This window comes from Dendropsophus ebraccatus, chromosome 15 (assembly GCF_027789765.1).
Source record: "Dendropsophus ebraccatus isolate aDenEbr1 chromosome 15, aDenEbr1.pat, whole genome shotgun sequence".
In the NCBI taxonomy this organism is placed as follows: domain Eukaryota; kingdom Metazoa; phylum Chordata; class Amphibia; order Anura; family Hylidae; genus Dendropsophus; species Dendropsophus ebraccatus.
Window position 1 is genome coordinate 34365119 of NC_091468.1, and position 15265 is coordinate 34380383.

The 15265-nt window shown below is 43.0% G+C and overlaps 1 protein-coding gene across 4 annotated transcripts in view; it reads left to right on the top strand.

The window, feature by feature from the left end:
• LOC138774382 (centromere protein H-like) overlaps positions 1-14081 on the top strand; it is an 89980-nt gene extending 75899 nt beyond the window's left edge. For 3 of the 4 annotated variants that reach the window (XM_069955177.1, XM_069955181.1, XM_069955179.1), the window contains 9 exons: positions 1302-1357; positions 2246-2288; positions 5738-5809; positions 6013-6060; positions 7961-8017; positions 9633-9696; positions 9986-10037; positions 11172-11329; positions 13879-14081. In XM_069955177.1, the coding sequence (XP_069811278.1) occupies positions 1302-1357; positions 2246-2288; positions 5738-5809; positions 6013-6060; positions 7961-8017; positions 9633-9696; positions 9986-10037; positions 11172-11329; positions 13879-13968 (640 nt within the window). In that variant the 3' untranslated portion in view covers positions 13969-14081. The remainder of the gene's footprint in view (positions 1-1301; positions 1358-2245; positions 2289-5737; positions 5810-6012; positions 6061-7960; positions 8018-9632; positions 9697-9985; positions 10038-11171; positions 11330-13878) is intronic. The other variant, XM_069955180.1, reaches the window with a different exon arrangement.
• The last annotated feature ends 1184 nt before the right edge of the window (positions 14082-15265 follow it).

Consider the following 15265-nt stretch of genomic DNA (forward strand, 5'->3'; position numbering starts at 1 on the left):
ACTAAGCTGAGAGTCATTTGGGAAAATGTAACCTAATACCCACATAATGTTTTTTTGCAATGTTTTTTTTTTTTCCGGACAATTTGGCATTTTTCAGGGGACTTAAATAATGAAAAGGTTAATTCTTCAATAGAAATCCTGAAATCTAACGGTGCATTTACAGACAGATTTATCTGATAGATTTTTAAAGCCAAAGCCAGGAATGGAGAAATCTCAGTCTTTCCTTTATGACCTGTTCCCTGTTTATAGTCTGTTCCTGGCTTTGGCTTCAAATATCTGTCAGATAAATCTCTGTGTAAATGCACCATAATGATAAAGAATCACATGACTTTCTCATCACTAAAATAAGAAAACTACCAAAAATTCAGGAAAAACTGCTTGCATATTGCTGTGTCTTGGGGACACCTTTGGGCCAAATTCATTCTGGTTTTCTGCCAAAACTAGGGACGAATACAGGAAAGATGACCCATAAAGCTTTTCTTCCCGTATACTTTTGAGTATTTGTGTTTTTGACTGAAACACACAGTAAACGTCCGGTAAACACGTGTTTTACGACCATTTGATTGTGGCAGGGTTATGGTCAGATTGAGGTCACAAACTAAATATATTCCTTATATTCATTTCATAGCATTTCAAGGGATTACCTTGGTTGCTGTCCACTGGTTAGGCTGGGTTCACACTGCGTTTTTCCTATCTGTTTAATGTATTGATAAAAACAGATGGAAAAAACGGATGCAATTGGATCCGTATTTCCATTGACTTATATCATGAAAAAAAAATTGAAACAGATGCGTTTTTTTAACGTACACAAAAATAGGGTTCTGTCCGTTAAAAGTAACCAAATAAAAACGGATACGTTGAATGAAAAACTTAGTGTGAACCCAGCCTTGGATGAAAGGGACAGTGATAAGTAGATAGGCTAGGAAGGTAGATGGATAGAAACTATCTATTGGCCTCCTTGCCTGTGAATCTCCCCGAAAAGCGCACTGACAGGGCAAAGAGCTGTGACTAGTCACAGGCAAGATGACTAGTTGCCGGCTCTATCCGTGTCTCGTGTGCGACAGTAAAAGATGTTTTTCCGGTGTAAGAAGGTACTGAAGGAGCAACGTGGCACATGCTGTATTTCCTGAAGGAAGTGGTGTTTTCTTTCCAGTCTGACAGTGCTCTCTGCTGCCACCTCTGTCTGTGACAGAAACTGTCCAGAATTGGAGAGGTTTCAGCTGAGAGCACTGTCAGATTGGAAAGCAAGGTATTGTGCAATACATATATACTTATGGTTGATCCATGTTTGTTCTCTGCAGGCTTGAAAGACAAGTGAAACAGCAGTTGTTGGACATGAAAACTGAATTTCATGCAAGTTTGTATTTTTACTTTTTAATGTAATGTAGTTTAGAGCTTTGTTCAATGTATACCTGACTGTTATTGGAAACAAGCTTGTTGGCTACCAGATCTCGAATAGGTTAGCTGGGCCCATAAAACAGAATGCCTTTGGAATATCATGAGCATGCTACATTTACTGTATTATTCTGCCTATGAGACTACTTTTTAACCCAGTAAAATCCTTCTCAAAAGTCGGGGTCGTCTTATACATCAGGTGTCGTCTTACAGGGCAGGTGCTGAAAAACTTCAAAACCGGACAGGAGAATCTGTTGTTGCCACATACAGTACTGTGGGGTGAGCTCAATAACGTCCGCATCTCAGCTGTATGCGGCAACTGTATGAAGGAAAGAGCAAGCTGCGGGAATAAAGAGATGTGGTACAGTGGTGCTGTGCCCAGAAAAACACACCCCTTTCACCCGTCTGGCCGCCCTTGTATCCTACCAGTATTGCTGTATATAAAAACCTCCATAATAAATTGGAAGCAAAATGATCTGATGCCACATATTTCCATGGTCGTATGTGTGTAACAGCCTCATTTTTTCTTGCGGATTACCATACAGTGTCTGGTGTATAAACTAAACCCTTGTACATACATTGGGTTAGCAAAGAATGTTGAGGCTATCAGCCCCTAAGCTAGCTGATGTGAAAGGCGTTCTGGCCTATAACCAAGGCTATAACTAATTTTATGGAGATTATTTCTCTGTGCTCTATAAAATGGTATCTGAAGGTAGACGTGCTGGTAGTGTTGGAGTTGGACTTGGTTTATGAGGTTTTTATCAGATTTCTTATATGTCCAGACTTGTGCTGCTGGTTTATAGGGCCTTTGGTTAGTACAAAATAATAGACATTTCCATCCTCTTTCTAGGAAAAGAGTCTGTGGAAAATGTAGATGCTTCTTTAAATGTGAGGTAAGTTTTCTATATATAAATAATATATAATATTTCAATTAGTATACATTTGCTCTTAGCCACTTTGCTGTCACTAGGAAAGCTGTGTCTGGCCACTCATTTTCCCCTACGGTGGAATTACACATAAATGGCCAACTATGTAATGTAAATGTAGGGTTTTATGCATTCACCATTTTTTTTTTTTTTTTTTTTTTTTTTTTTTTTGTTCTTTCAAATTAACGTCAGAGATTTGTAATGTATTTCTATGTCCTGCAGGAAGTTGTATTTTTTCCAGTCTGGAAGTTGTTTTTTTTAATGGGGATTTGCTTCTGCTCTGGAAGTTCCTGACGTGGACAGAGGTAGCAGCAGAGAGCACAGTGTCAGACTGGAGAGAATACACCATTTCATGTAGGACATAAATCAGCTGATAAGTACTCAAAGACTCAAGATTTTCCAGTTGATTTGAAAGGAGCAACCACTTTAAGGCAATACACTGTGAACAAAGTAAGTGTGAACTTGGCCACACATTTTTGTCACATTACATATAACACCCTTTTGCCCCAATCAGGGCTGTATTAACACCTGCTGCTGCCCTAGGCACTAAACTTGAAGACGCCTCATCTTCATTCATCAATTAGTATCAGGATTTTCTGATATCTGATCAGTTTAAGGCCGCTTTCCCACATTTACTGTATGTCACCACATGCAGCCGAAACCAGACCCTCATGCGGTAACCAATAGGCGTATGGCCAATAATCCTGGTAACAGCACAGGAATACTGGGGAAGAGATAGGAGCCTGGTTTCAGCCACATGTATTTCTCTACATGTAGAAACATTGTCTGAATCACGGTTTTCATGTTTTTTTAACGGCTTAAAACATAAACAAATTTCCACATTGAATCAATGATTAGAGCCGTCTGCATATTGTCTGAAGGAATTCTCACCACAGGATTGGTAGGTAATAGCTCCAGGCGTCACATTTAACACTGCCACACCAGACCTGAACAATACTGCTATACTGTGACTGGATAACACTGCCACACCAGACCTGACCAATACCGCCAGTGTGACTGGATAACACTGCCACACCAGACCTGAACAATACTGCTATACTGTGACTGGATAACACAGCCATACCAGACCTGAACAATACTGCTATACTGTGACTGGATAACACTGCCATACCAGACCTGAACAATACTGCTATACTGTGACTGGATAACACTGCCACACCAGACCTGAACAATACTGCTATACTGTGACTGGATAACACTGCCACACCAGACCTGAACAATACTGCTATACTGTGACTGGATAACACAGCCATACCAGACCTGAACAATACTGCTATACTGTGACTGGATAACACTGCCATACCAGACCTGACCAATACCACCAAACTGTGATTGGATAACACTGCCACACCAGACTGAACCAATACCGGCATACTGTGACTGGATAACACCGCCATACCAGACCTGACCAAAACCACTATACTATGATACTATGACTAGGTAACACCACCACACCAGACCTCACCAATACCACCTTACTGTGACTGGATAACACCACCAGACCTGACCAATATAACCATACCCCGCCCCTCCTTGAAAAAAAACACCAGATTTAGTGGCAAGTCTGAATGGGAGGTGGGAGACCTGAAGAAAAAAAAAAATTTTCCTTCCTCCTGCTCCCTGGTGCTGCCCTAGGCACTGGACCATGGGTGCCTAATGGTAAGTATGGGCCTGGCCCCACTATCACCTAAATAACTGCGCAGCCAAAAAATTGTTCTAGATTTGTGTCCTACAGAGATTCTTCATTTTCTTTCTTTAAGCCATTCACCATTTAAAGAACTTTATTGTATGGATTTTTTTACAAGCAAAACACATTTTTTATTGTCTGTTTAAAAGGAGTATGTCGGTAGATTTATGCTGTCCGATTCACAGACAATAAGTTTCCCACTTGATATACAGGTATTTCCCTTTAGGGCTCGTTCACACTGAGCAAAAGCAGCTGAATTTCTGCGCTGAATCAGCGCTGAAATTTCAGCCGTTAAGGCCCCGTTCCCACTGAGGAAAGGTAGCGGAATTACGCGACGGAATTGTCCGCCGCGGAATGTCGTTAGCCTCCCGCTCATAATGGGAGTCTATAGGAGGCGCGCGCTCCTGCTCTGTACGCGCTGAAGAATGAACATGAGCTAATTTCCATTGTGTTGAATGGAAATTCTGCTCTGCAGTTCACACGGTGGAGTTTCAGCACTGAACTAATCCACCAGAAGAATGAACATGTTCATTCTTTCTTTTACTAGCGGAAGCCTATATAAATCAATGGGGCTCTGATTTTCTGTTTCAGAGCGGAATACAAGCGTAATACAAGCAGAAATTACGCGCGGAAATGGGGAAAAAAGGGGGGGGGAGGATTCTAGTATATATTCTGGTATAGTCTATTTTACTTGCCAAATACTCGCTGAATGCATGCGGATTCAGTGCGGATTCCTCGATTATTCCACGCTGAATTTGTCAAGAGCTGATTACGAGCTGAACACTTTCCTAGCGGAATATGCAGGGATTCTACTTACATTCTGCTTATATTCTGCTCGGATTTCAGGCGGAAATATTTCCTTGCGTAATCCGCCCCTTTTGCTCTGTGTGAACGTAGTTGGGGATGCCACCTCCACCTTCCCCTGTGTCACTGCCGGGTTTAACTATCATTTAAAAAAAAAAAGTCAGAAGTTTAGATTGGTCAGTGTCTGGCTGCTCAGACCCCTTCTTGTCACTATAACAAACTTGCCACCCTGTCTCTGTTCTTGTAACAGGAGATGGATTCTATGGAACCAATCTCCAGCATCAGGGAATGATGTAGGGAGACAAGTACTTCACCAGCAGCTTCTCACTGCTCATTCTAGTGATCGGAGAGGCTGATAATTATCACATATAATAATGTAATTATGACACTAAAATAAGGGCATTTCAGAGAAAAACTTGGCTGTTAGTTATGAGGAAGCCTGCCAGGATTTGATGCTGCCTGTGGATCAGGCAGCATAAATCTGACTCTTTTTCAAATTCTTTTTTGTGACTTTTTTCTTTTCTGTCGATAATTTTGTTTTGAAGGACCCTCCTCCATTTGTCTGCACTTCTATGAACATATAGTATGCTAATAGTATGAAGTATGATTTTTGGTTAACTTTACATTCATCCAAACATTTGAGAGCAGAATCCCATGTTCCTGAACATCTACTGCCAAAATCTATGAGGTAAATGTACCCCCCAAAAGCAGTGTTTCATATGATGGTAATTCCTGTCCGCTGGATCTATAGAGAGCGCATGTCTCTGTGAAACCTGCACAGATGAGGCAGCCTGTGTGACGGCATCAGAAATCTGATTTCAACTTAGATTAGTTGATTTAAATTACAATTTACACCTATGTGCCCGGGAGGCTCTTGTGGATTTACCTTTTATTTGTTCCTTAGTTTAAGCAATGTCCGTATTCCCTTGGAAAATCAAATTTGTTCTGTGAAAAACAAGGAGCTTGCTCTTATGAGGTGAGTAGTTTTTACGCAACTCTGCAAAGAGCAGGATTCAGTTCAAACTATCTCAAGTCCTATTGGGTGTGTTATAATTTGTGCCATTGCTTTGCAACACTAAAAGTTTGCTCTGTAGATTTGCTTTAGCATGATAACATGTCAATGTGAGAATTTTCCTGCTGGAAAAACAGATTGTGTTGCAATGAGTGTTCATTCAATAGGTGCTGCACTTTCTACAAACATTGCATAAATCAACAGGACAAGCAAATGTAAGAAACTTTAATATATCTTATCAGAGAAAAATGCCTCTTTCTCCCCCTTATCAGGCCTTTCCTCCTCGCCCTTACTCATAATCTCATCATACACTCTGAAAGCAAGTCCATTCCGGCCTGTGTAATATGTAAACGTGCACTGATCTGCTAGTTTGGCGCTTGCTTACTGAGCTTATTACACGGCTTTACAATCGTTCAGCAAGGGCTGTATATATATTGATAGTGATGTCCATGCAGCCCTTGCCCTAGTGTAAAATAAACCTTATACCTATTTCTCCATGCTCCCCTGTGTTCCTCACGCTTCTGCCTGCAGCTGACAGTATTGCCACTGAAAAGCAGCCCTGGCACACAAACCCCACCAGCTCACATATAATTCTCCCCACAACTATAGCGCTAACTGTGCTGTGCAAAACATTTTCAGATACAATCAGATACCAGGTGTGCACAGATGCTGGAGAGTCTTATCACCCTGCAGACTATATAGAATACAGCAGTGATCAGACCTATAACCCATATAGTTTTCTCTCCCCTGATTAGCACACACTATAGTAGCTAACTCCCCACCTAATAGTGTCCCCATAGTGCCCCATATAGTAACCAATCCCCCATAGTGCCTCATATAGTATCCAATCCCACAAATAGTGCCCTATATAGTAGCCAAACCCCCCAATGGTGCCCCATATAGTAGCTACAGAGCTCCCCCCCTCTCCCCGCAGTATGCAGTGCCCCCCCTTACAGTGTCTATACCAGGAAAAACAAAAAATTGTAACTCACCTGTCACCTGCTCCACAGCAGCTCCTCTGCGATGTGTGTGTTTTCCTCTCTCATCTTCCAGCGCAAGCAGCATGGTACAGAGACACTGCCTGCGCCAGGTGTCCTTACAGATGAATGATAGAGGGGCTGCAGGTCACATCTGGCGCATTCAGTGTCTCTGTACCACGCTGCCTGTGCTGGAAGATGTGAGAGGAGCGGGACTGGTGAGTTGCAATACTAAAGGTTAACCGGACACTCAGAGTGATGACCAAGTGTCTGGCAGCGGACCTCAGCCTCCGATTGGCCATAGCACTTGCATTTTTTCACCTAGACACCCACATGAGCCCTTATTTTTTGCGACACCAATTGTACTTTGCAATGACAGACTTTATTTTCCCATTAAATATGTTGCGAAACTGGAAAAAAAATCATTTGCGCTGTCAAATTGAAAAAAAAAAAGGAATTTGTTGTTATTTCAGGGAGTTTCATGACGCTTTCATTGCGACGCTGAGGCCCGGCCAGAAGAACGGATCTTCCCCCCGCGATCGCATTGCGGAGGGGAGATCTGCCCCACTAGACACCAGGGACACCGGGAGCAAAGCCTCTAAATGCAGCTGTCATGTTTGCAGCCGGGGAGCGCCTCTATTAACTGGCACGGGTCCCGTTGCCGCGCCGGCTAATAGAGGCGCTCCCCGGCTGCAGATATCAGCCGGGAGCAGCGCCGTTCAGAGCGGGGTCTCGGCGGGACCCCTCTCTGAACTCTCCCCGCGGCACCATGACGTACCAGGTACGTCATGGGTCGCTAAGGGGTTAATGACCTGTTCTCTGTTTATAGTCTGTTCCTGGCTTTGGCTTAAAAAATTTGTCAGATTAATCTCTGTGTAAATTATATAGCGGGATAATCTGCTGAATCTGCCTGATTTGGCAGATTATCGCTCCATCTAATAGGGCCTAAAGAGAAAAGGTGGGCTATCAGCTCACAGATGTATCTGGTTACATGCTGCAGATAGAAGTCTGCAAAGAGGGAAAGGGGAGTTTTTCATTGCTCCCCCAAGCAGGACACAACTATGGATTCAGTCTATAGCTGGTGACTTATACAGAAATCATGACTTGCACGAATCATTGTTACCAATTTTCTGTTTAGGATGCAGACATACAATGCTTTGCTGAATGTCTTGGAGAAAGATGCCACTCAGCGGCGGTAAGTGAAACCACTTTATATGGTCTATCAATGCTAAATGGGGCATACAGTATTTCTGTATAGCAAGACGCTATCCATAACTCACCTGCTTATTGTAGAAGTGGGGATAATAAATTGTAGCGCTGGAACAGTTTAGAGGTTACAGTAAGATCATTTCCCTATGTTCCCGGCAGCCGCTTGCCACCTCTTACTAGTGCTGGTCTTCTGCCACTTGTAAGTACGCCGTTTTTGTGATATTCAGTGTTTTTTTTTAAATAGTGTTTTTAGTCACGTTTTGATACAACAAGGAGGGAAGGGGTTACAGAAGGAAAGGGGGGTAATTTATGAAGACATAACCTAAATAATCAGGATGTACAAGTAACTAAAGTGCTAGATATACATAGGATTTGCAGATAAACATTACTATTAGAGATGAGCGAACCGGGTTCGGATCGACTCGGTATTTGATTAGCTGGGGCTGCTGAACTTGGATAAAGATCTAAGGTTGTCTGGAAAACATGAATACAGCCAGTGACTATATCCATAATTTCCACATAGCCTTAGGGCTTTATCCAACTTCAGCAGCCACCGCTAATCAAATGCCGAACGTTTGGGTTCGGATCGACTCGAGCATGCTCCAGGTTTGCTCATCTCTAATTAATATTTATCAGTTATGAAGCTTTTAAAGGAAATCTGTCAGTACCCGGGCCCTAAACAAGGTGCGGACAATGAAGAAAAAAAATAACTATATTTCATTACAATTACCCCTAAATTCCAACACAACTCTAGCCGATTGCAGATCAGTCCTCTATAGGAAGTTTGTCTGAAGTAAACACTCAGACACTGGCTGACAGCTGAGTGAGCAGGAGCCCGGGCAGCCATGATTATTTATAAAGAGGAGGGAGGAGGAAGTGCCAGCGTGTAGCACAAACAACTCCTCTTTGACTCCTTATTAGAGTAGGATTGTGCATAATCCATTGCATGGACAAATTGGCAAAAGGTACCATGCTCATTAGGGGATTGCCAGCTACAGCACACTGCCAGCACCTTAGCTAGGGCCTGGGTGCTGACTGATTCCCTTTAAGTAAATACTCTTTTTTTTACTTTGAGCAAGTTCCGTAGATCCTGATTAACGGGGGCAGGGGGGGGATTGTGACCTGGAAGGATGCCAAATAGATACCACTGAGGTGTAGGAGCGCTATCAATATGGGCGGGGCAGAACGTTTTACCTGATTCCAAAAAGTTTGACTATGTTGGCATGACCACAGGCAGTGGAGCAGGTGATTTAACTTGTTTGGAGCACAATGGTCAATCATCGCCCCCCCTGAGCACCATTCATCTCACTTGCCGGCTCTGATGCTCAAACCTACTCAAGCATATTCCAGCCTGCTTGCATATGGATAAGTCTGAGCTGGCGACCAGGGTGAACAGTGCTTTAGGTTGGCCGAAAACTGTAGGACACATGAAAAGTGTCAGAAGACTGGCCCCACTAAGAGGCGGTAAGAGGTCACCAGGAGCTATCAGCAGGTTTGTATACACTTATCCACTTATATACTTTTCCTTTAAATAACTGAAACTAGTGACATTTTTATTACAGATGATTCTTTCTGCATTTTAATCCTCTCCATTTCTTTAGACCAATTATGGCAGTGATGAATCATTCTATGGATATTTGTAAACAGATTTTGGTGATACAACAAGTAAGGCACAGTTTGACAGTGTTTGAATTATTTATATTATCTATTTTTTTTTATCTATAGCTATTTACCTCACTCTTCGCTATGTACAGTAGGAGGACAATTGTGCATTATTAATCCATGTTTGGTTAGAATGGTCAAAGGATCTTTTGCACATTTTAGACATTTTAGCAGGTTGGCTTTAGTTGTATTGTCAGGTACTAGAGCCTTATCAATGTGCATGTCATCTATTTGCAAGTTTATACATTGTGTTATTATCTGAAATGCCTTTCCCTTTTTGCTTATAACTCAGAGCAACAGGCATCTGGAAGAGCAATTGGTTAACATACGAAAGACCAGAATAGGTAAGTGTTGAAAGTGTGCCTGTCACGACCCAACAGAGGAATGAGCGGAGAGAGGACTACGCTGCCATGCGATCCTCCCTCTGCGTTCATGTGAAGAGTGGTGCCCCATAGACTTCCATTATGCTGCGGCCTCCTCCTTAGGTGACAGACGGGAGAGGACTGTTGAGTGAGACTTTTCCTGATTCTGCAGTCAGACCCTGAGCAATCAAAACTTTTTTTCCATGTCTCTCTGATGTGTCAAAAGTTTATTTTCGTGACCATACCTATTTAAAGTGAATCTGTACCCACAATCTGCCCCCCCCCCCCAAACCACTTGTACCTTTGGATAGCTGCTTTTAATCTAAGATCTGTCCTGGGGTCCGTTCGGGAGGTGATGCAGTTTTTGTCCTAAAAAAACTACTTTTTAACTGGCAGCCCCGTGCCCAACGGTCGGGGCTTAAACATTGCGTATGCATTAGGCTGGCACAACCTTTCTGTCCCTCCTCCCCACCCTCTTCATCATTAGGAATCCTCCAGGCAGATTGTCTCCTATTCGTCAGCTGTGTCAGCCCAGCACATGGACTGGATTGTTAAGCACATGTTCAGCATGGAGAAAATGTTCCAGTGGCATTCCTAATGAGGAGGGTGGGAAGGAGGGATGGAGGGGTGGTGCAAAGTTAGGGCAGAGATACTCCCGTTTGGCTGCAGGGCTGCAGGTTTAAAAGTAGTTTTTTAGGACAATAACTGCATCACCTGCCGAATATCTTGGATTAAAAGCAGCTGTCTGAAAGTACAAGTGGTTTGGGGGGTCAGATTGTGGGTACAGAGTCGCTTTAATGTATGTGTGTATATAGCGCTGACCCTATCTTTAACAAAGTTCAGAATAGATGTGGAACAATTACTACATATAAGGCAACAAATCTACCATAGTATTTAGAACAAAGGAAAACATAATTGAAACTTTTGCACTTTCTTTGCTTTGGTAAAAAAAGATCAAACTTATTTCCAATTACTGACCAATAATTCTACATGTGAATCTAGCCTAAGCCTTCTGCCACCATTTTTTTAATGACTGTATAATATTTGGCATTATTTTATATTCTAACAATGTTATGAGATGTCTTTAAAGTTTTTGTTAAAATGATTGTACTCCAGAAATACGCATGAAGCAGCAGGAGCTCTTCCAAAAACTTAAGTATTCCGAAACAACGAACCGTAAAATCAGAGACCTGGAAGCAAAGACCGAGGATAAAGGAAGAGAAACTATGCAAAGTGTTACACACAAAATCATCATCATTCAAGAAGTTTTTCAGGTAAATAAGAGGAAATTCTGAATTGTGGCTCTGAATGACACAAGACTCTTGTGAGAGAAAAGAATGCACACTGTTAGAATGTATTAAACATCTAAAGAATAGTTAAAGGGGTACTCTAGGAAAAATTATTTTCAATCAACTGGTTTAAAGCGACTCTGTACCCACAATCTGACCCCCCCCAAACCGCTTGTACATTTGGATAGCTGCTTTTAGTCCAATATCTGTCCTGGGGTCTGTTCGTCAGGGGATGCAGTTATTGTCATAAAAAGGGCTTACATTTGTATATGCATTAGGCTGGCACACCCTCTCTGTCCTTCCTCCCCACCCTCCTCCTCATTAGGAATACTCCAGGCAGATTGCTTCCTATTCCTCACCTGTGTGTATAATGAACATAGGCTGGATCATTAATACACCTGTGCAAAGCTCAAACAGCAGTAAATGTTCCTGGATCATTCCTAAAGATGAGGAGAAAGGACGGAGAGGTGGTGCTAGCCTAATGCATATACAAATGTAAGCCCCGGCCGTTAGACACAGCGCTGCAGAATTAAAAGTTGTCTTTAGCACAATAACTGCATCCCCTGCTGAACGGACCCCAGGACAGATCTTAGATTAAAAGCAGCTATCCGAAGGTACAAGTGGTTTTGGGGGGGACAGATTGTGGGTACAGAGTCGCTTTAAGAAAGTTTTACAGGTTGTAAATTTACTTTTATTTAGAAATCTTAGTCCTTTCAGCACTTATGAGCTGCTGTATGCCCTGCAGGAAGTGGTGTGTGTTTTCCAGTCTGACACATTGCACTCTGCTGCCACCTCTGTCCCTGACTGGAATAGAAGTGAATCCCCATAGAAACTGTCCAGAGCAGGAGAGTTTTCTGTCATGGACAGAGGTGGAAGCAGAGAGCACTGTCAGACTGGAAAGAATACACCACTTTCTGCAGAGCATACAACAGCTGATAAGTACTGGAAGACTTGAGATTTTTTTTAAAGAAGTTTACAAAATCTCTATAACTTTCTTACATCCTCCACTCTCTCCCCATTTATTTGCGCCCCAAAGACGAAAAGAAAATCAATTACCTCTTCCGCTCCTTTATTTGGAGGGGCGGCAGATCCAGGATCCCATTCCATCTCCTAAAACAACCCAAATTTAATGGGGGGCTGAACTTTCCAGAAGTCCGGGCATACAATATAACGACTCTCATGCATGTGGCGATGGACTGGCTGTATCACACCTCTCACTTCACAGATCCTAAACTAGACTAACAATTCCTTCCCCGCCTTTCCCTGGCCAATGTCCTTCATCAGCCCTTTCGAAACATCCCCGAAACCTGTAGATTAAATCCTCTGTTGATGGCAACATGGCGGGCATGGCAAAAAATGAGATGGACCAAGTGCCTACACCCATATTATTCGCCATTCCTCACCCTCATACATAATCCCGACTTCCAAGATGGCTCACCCCATGGTGAGTTTATCCGTTGGCACAAAGCTGGACTTAGTTACGTGTCACAGTTTTTACACCCTGACACACATGCGGTTCTTTTCCTACTTACAGGCACATAGCTATGTCTCCAAGGTGCTGGCAGCAATACATCCGCTGGAATGGTCCTTAGAAATCAAAAAAGCTCTTAGACACCCTCCCAACATGCGGGGCCACACCTCCTATTACTATAGCTTTATACACTCCCCCTTGGACCTCACTCAATCCCCGGCTGCAATGACCAAATGGTCGCAAGACATTCCGGAAATGACAACCTCTATCCTTCTAAAAGCTCATATAAGAGGCCTTAGATACCTACCCTCTAGCCGGTACCTGGAGATGTAGCTACAACTGCTTCATAGGTCGTATCTCACCGGTTAGAGGTTACAAAATGGGTCTCTACTAATCTGATTCCTGTTTCAGATGTCGTAAGGGAGGGGCGGGCATATACCACTGCTTATGGGGGTGTCCTGTCGTCCGCTCTTTCTGGGACCGTGTCACCACATTTGCTACCACACATTTGGTTAACTACATTCCCTCGGGCCCAATATGGGCTATTTTTGGTTATATAGACACACAGGAGTTTCCCTGTTCAGCAGGTGGCAGAAAACTCATATACATGCTCTCTGCTGCGGGCGTGAAAACCATACTGCACACATGGAATCACTCCACTGCCCCCCCATTCCGGTTGTTTCTAGAAAAACTATCTTTCATTATGAAAATGGACTGGGTGAAAGCTTCGCAGAGAAGGGAGACTCATGTGGAAAGATTTTTTTACTTTGATTTTTGTTGGGAGAGTTACATCGCTTTGCTGCCCACACAGGTGCAGCTCTCTATTAAAGAGTGTTTTGTATAATGTTTTAATGTTGGAAAATTAATAAAAACATTTAAATATAATTTTCTTACAAAAACTTATTAGAGAATTTTTTTATGGAGTACCCCTTTAACCCGAGAACGTATTCACATACACTTGTAAAATGGAATAGTATATTATGGAATAGTGTATATAGGTTACATTGTCTATATTTTACATATGACTTTCTAAACTAATCCAAGTTTTGCTATTTCATGACAGAGGCTCATCTTGAGTTCCCGAATAAATTGGGCTGAAGACCCTTATTTGAGGAATCTGATATTGAGAATGAAGGATCCTCCTTTATCTTAACCAGATATGTCATTATGCTGAGCAAGGAGTAAGAATGTCATAACACATTTATTCATTTTTTTTTTTTTAATCAATTTTGTAATTGCAGTTTGTGTAAAATAAATAAAATTCTTCACCGACCATGGCTTACTTATGTATTACTTATTTACCTGCCATGGCTAACTTATGTATTACTTATTTACCTGCCATGGCTTTGGTTCATATGATTTGTATTCTATGGGGAAACCTAAAAGTAAGGCTATATGCACTTAGGTAATTTGGGTCTCGCTACGTCCCGCTCTCACTTCTGGGTTCGTGGCGAGAACAGGACGCAGCAGTGCAGAGCTGAATGTGCTCTGTTCTGCTGTCTCTCTCTGACATTACCCATGTCTGCAGGGACAATCCAAGCCCTGAAGACTTGTGGGATTTCAGAGGGAAACATAAGATAAGTGAAAATATACTTATCAGCTCCCTACCCCCAGTCCCACTGCTGCACGGCCACCCCTCTCATAGCTAACAGCTAAGCAATTTTGCTAATCCAGTGCAATTGCAAAATTGCTTTCGTTTGCATTTCCCATTAGCTAACAAAAAGTTTAGATAATGGGAATACCCCTTTAAGTATCAGGATCTTTTTTTCTGCTGTTAACATACCAAAATGCAGGCAAATTCTAGCACTTAAAGGGGTATTCCAGGGAAAATCAATTTAGCAAAGGAAAGGGTTAACCAAGGTTAACCCTTTCCTAATATACTTACCTGTCCTTTAATGGCCCCCCAAGGAGATCTCTGGTCCGGTCACGTCACGTGATCTTCCAGCTTGTGGCTCGGATCCTCTTCTCCTTCAGGTTCGGTGACGTCACCCGGCCGGCGTCCGCTCTCCGTCTCATTAGCAGCAGAGCACTGAACCCTGACTGGCTTGGTAGTGTGTAGCCAATCAGGGTTCAGTGCTCTGCATCCCCACCACGCTTCAGAGTGGGGGTCCCCTGAGGCTGCAGTAATTTATCAGGGGTCGTCGGGCTCAGTGCCAGTCACCAGTTACATGGGCCGGCACTGCACTACAGCAGGTGAATGCGGGGTCTGGCGTCAATCATCACTCCGCAGAACCCCCCCCACCTTGTCAGCAATGCCGACCGAGTCCCGGGAGGGGATGCGGCGGGCGCAGGGCCGTATTTACCACTAGGCACCCGTGGTCCGGTGCCTAGGGCAGCACCTTGCAGGGGGGCAGCACCAGGGAGCAGGGGGACGGAAAAAACTATTTTTTTTTTGTTTTTATTTTTAATTTCCCTCCTCCCGTTCAGACTTGCCAGTAAATCTGGAGTCT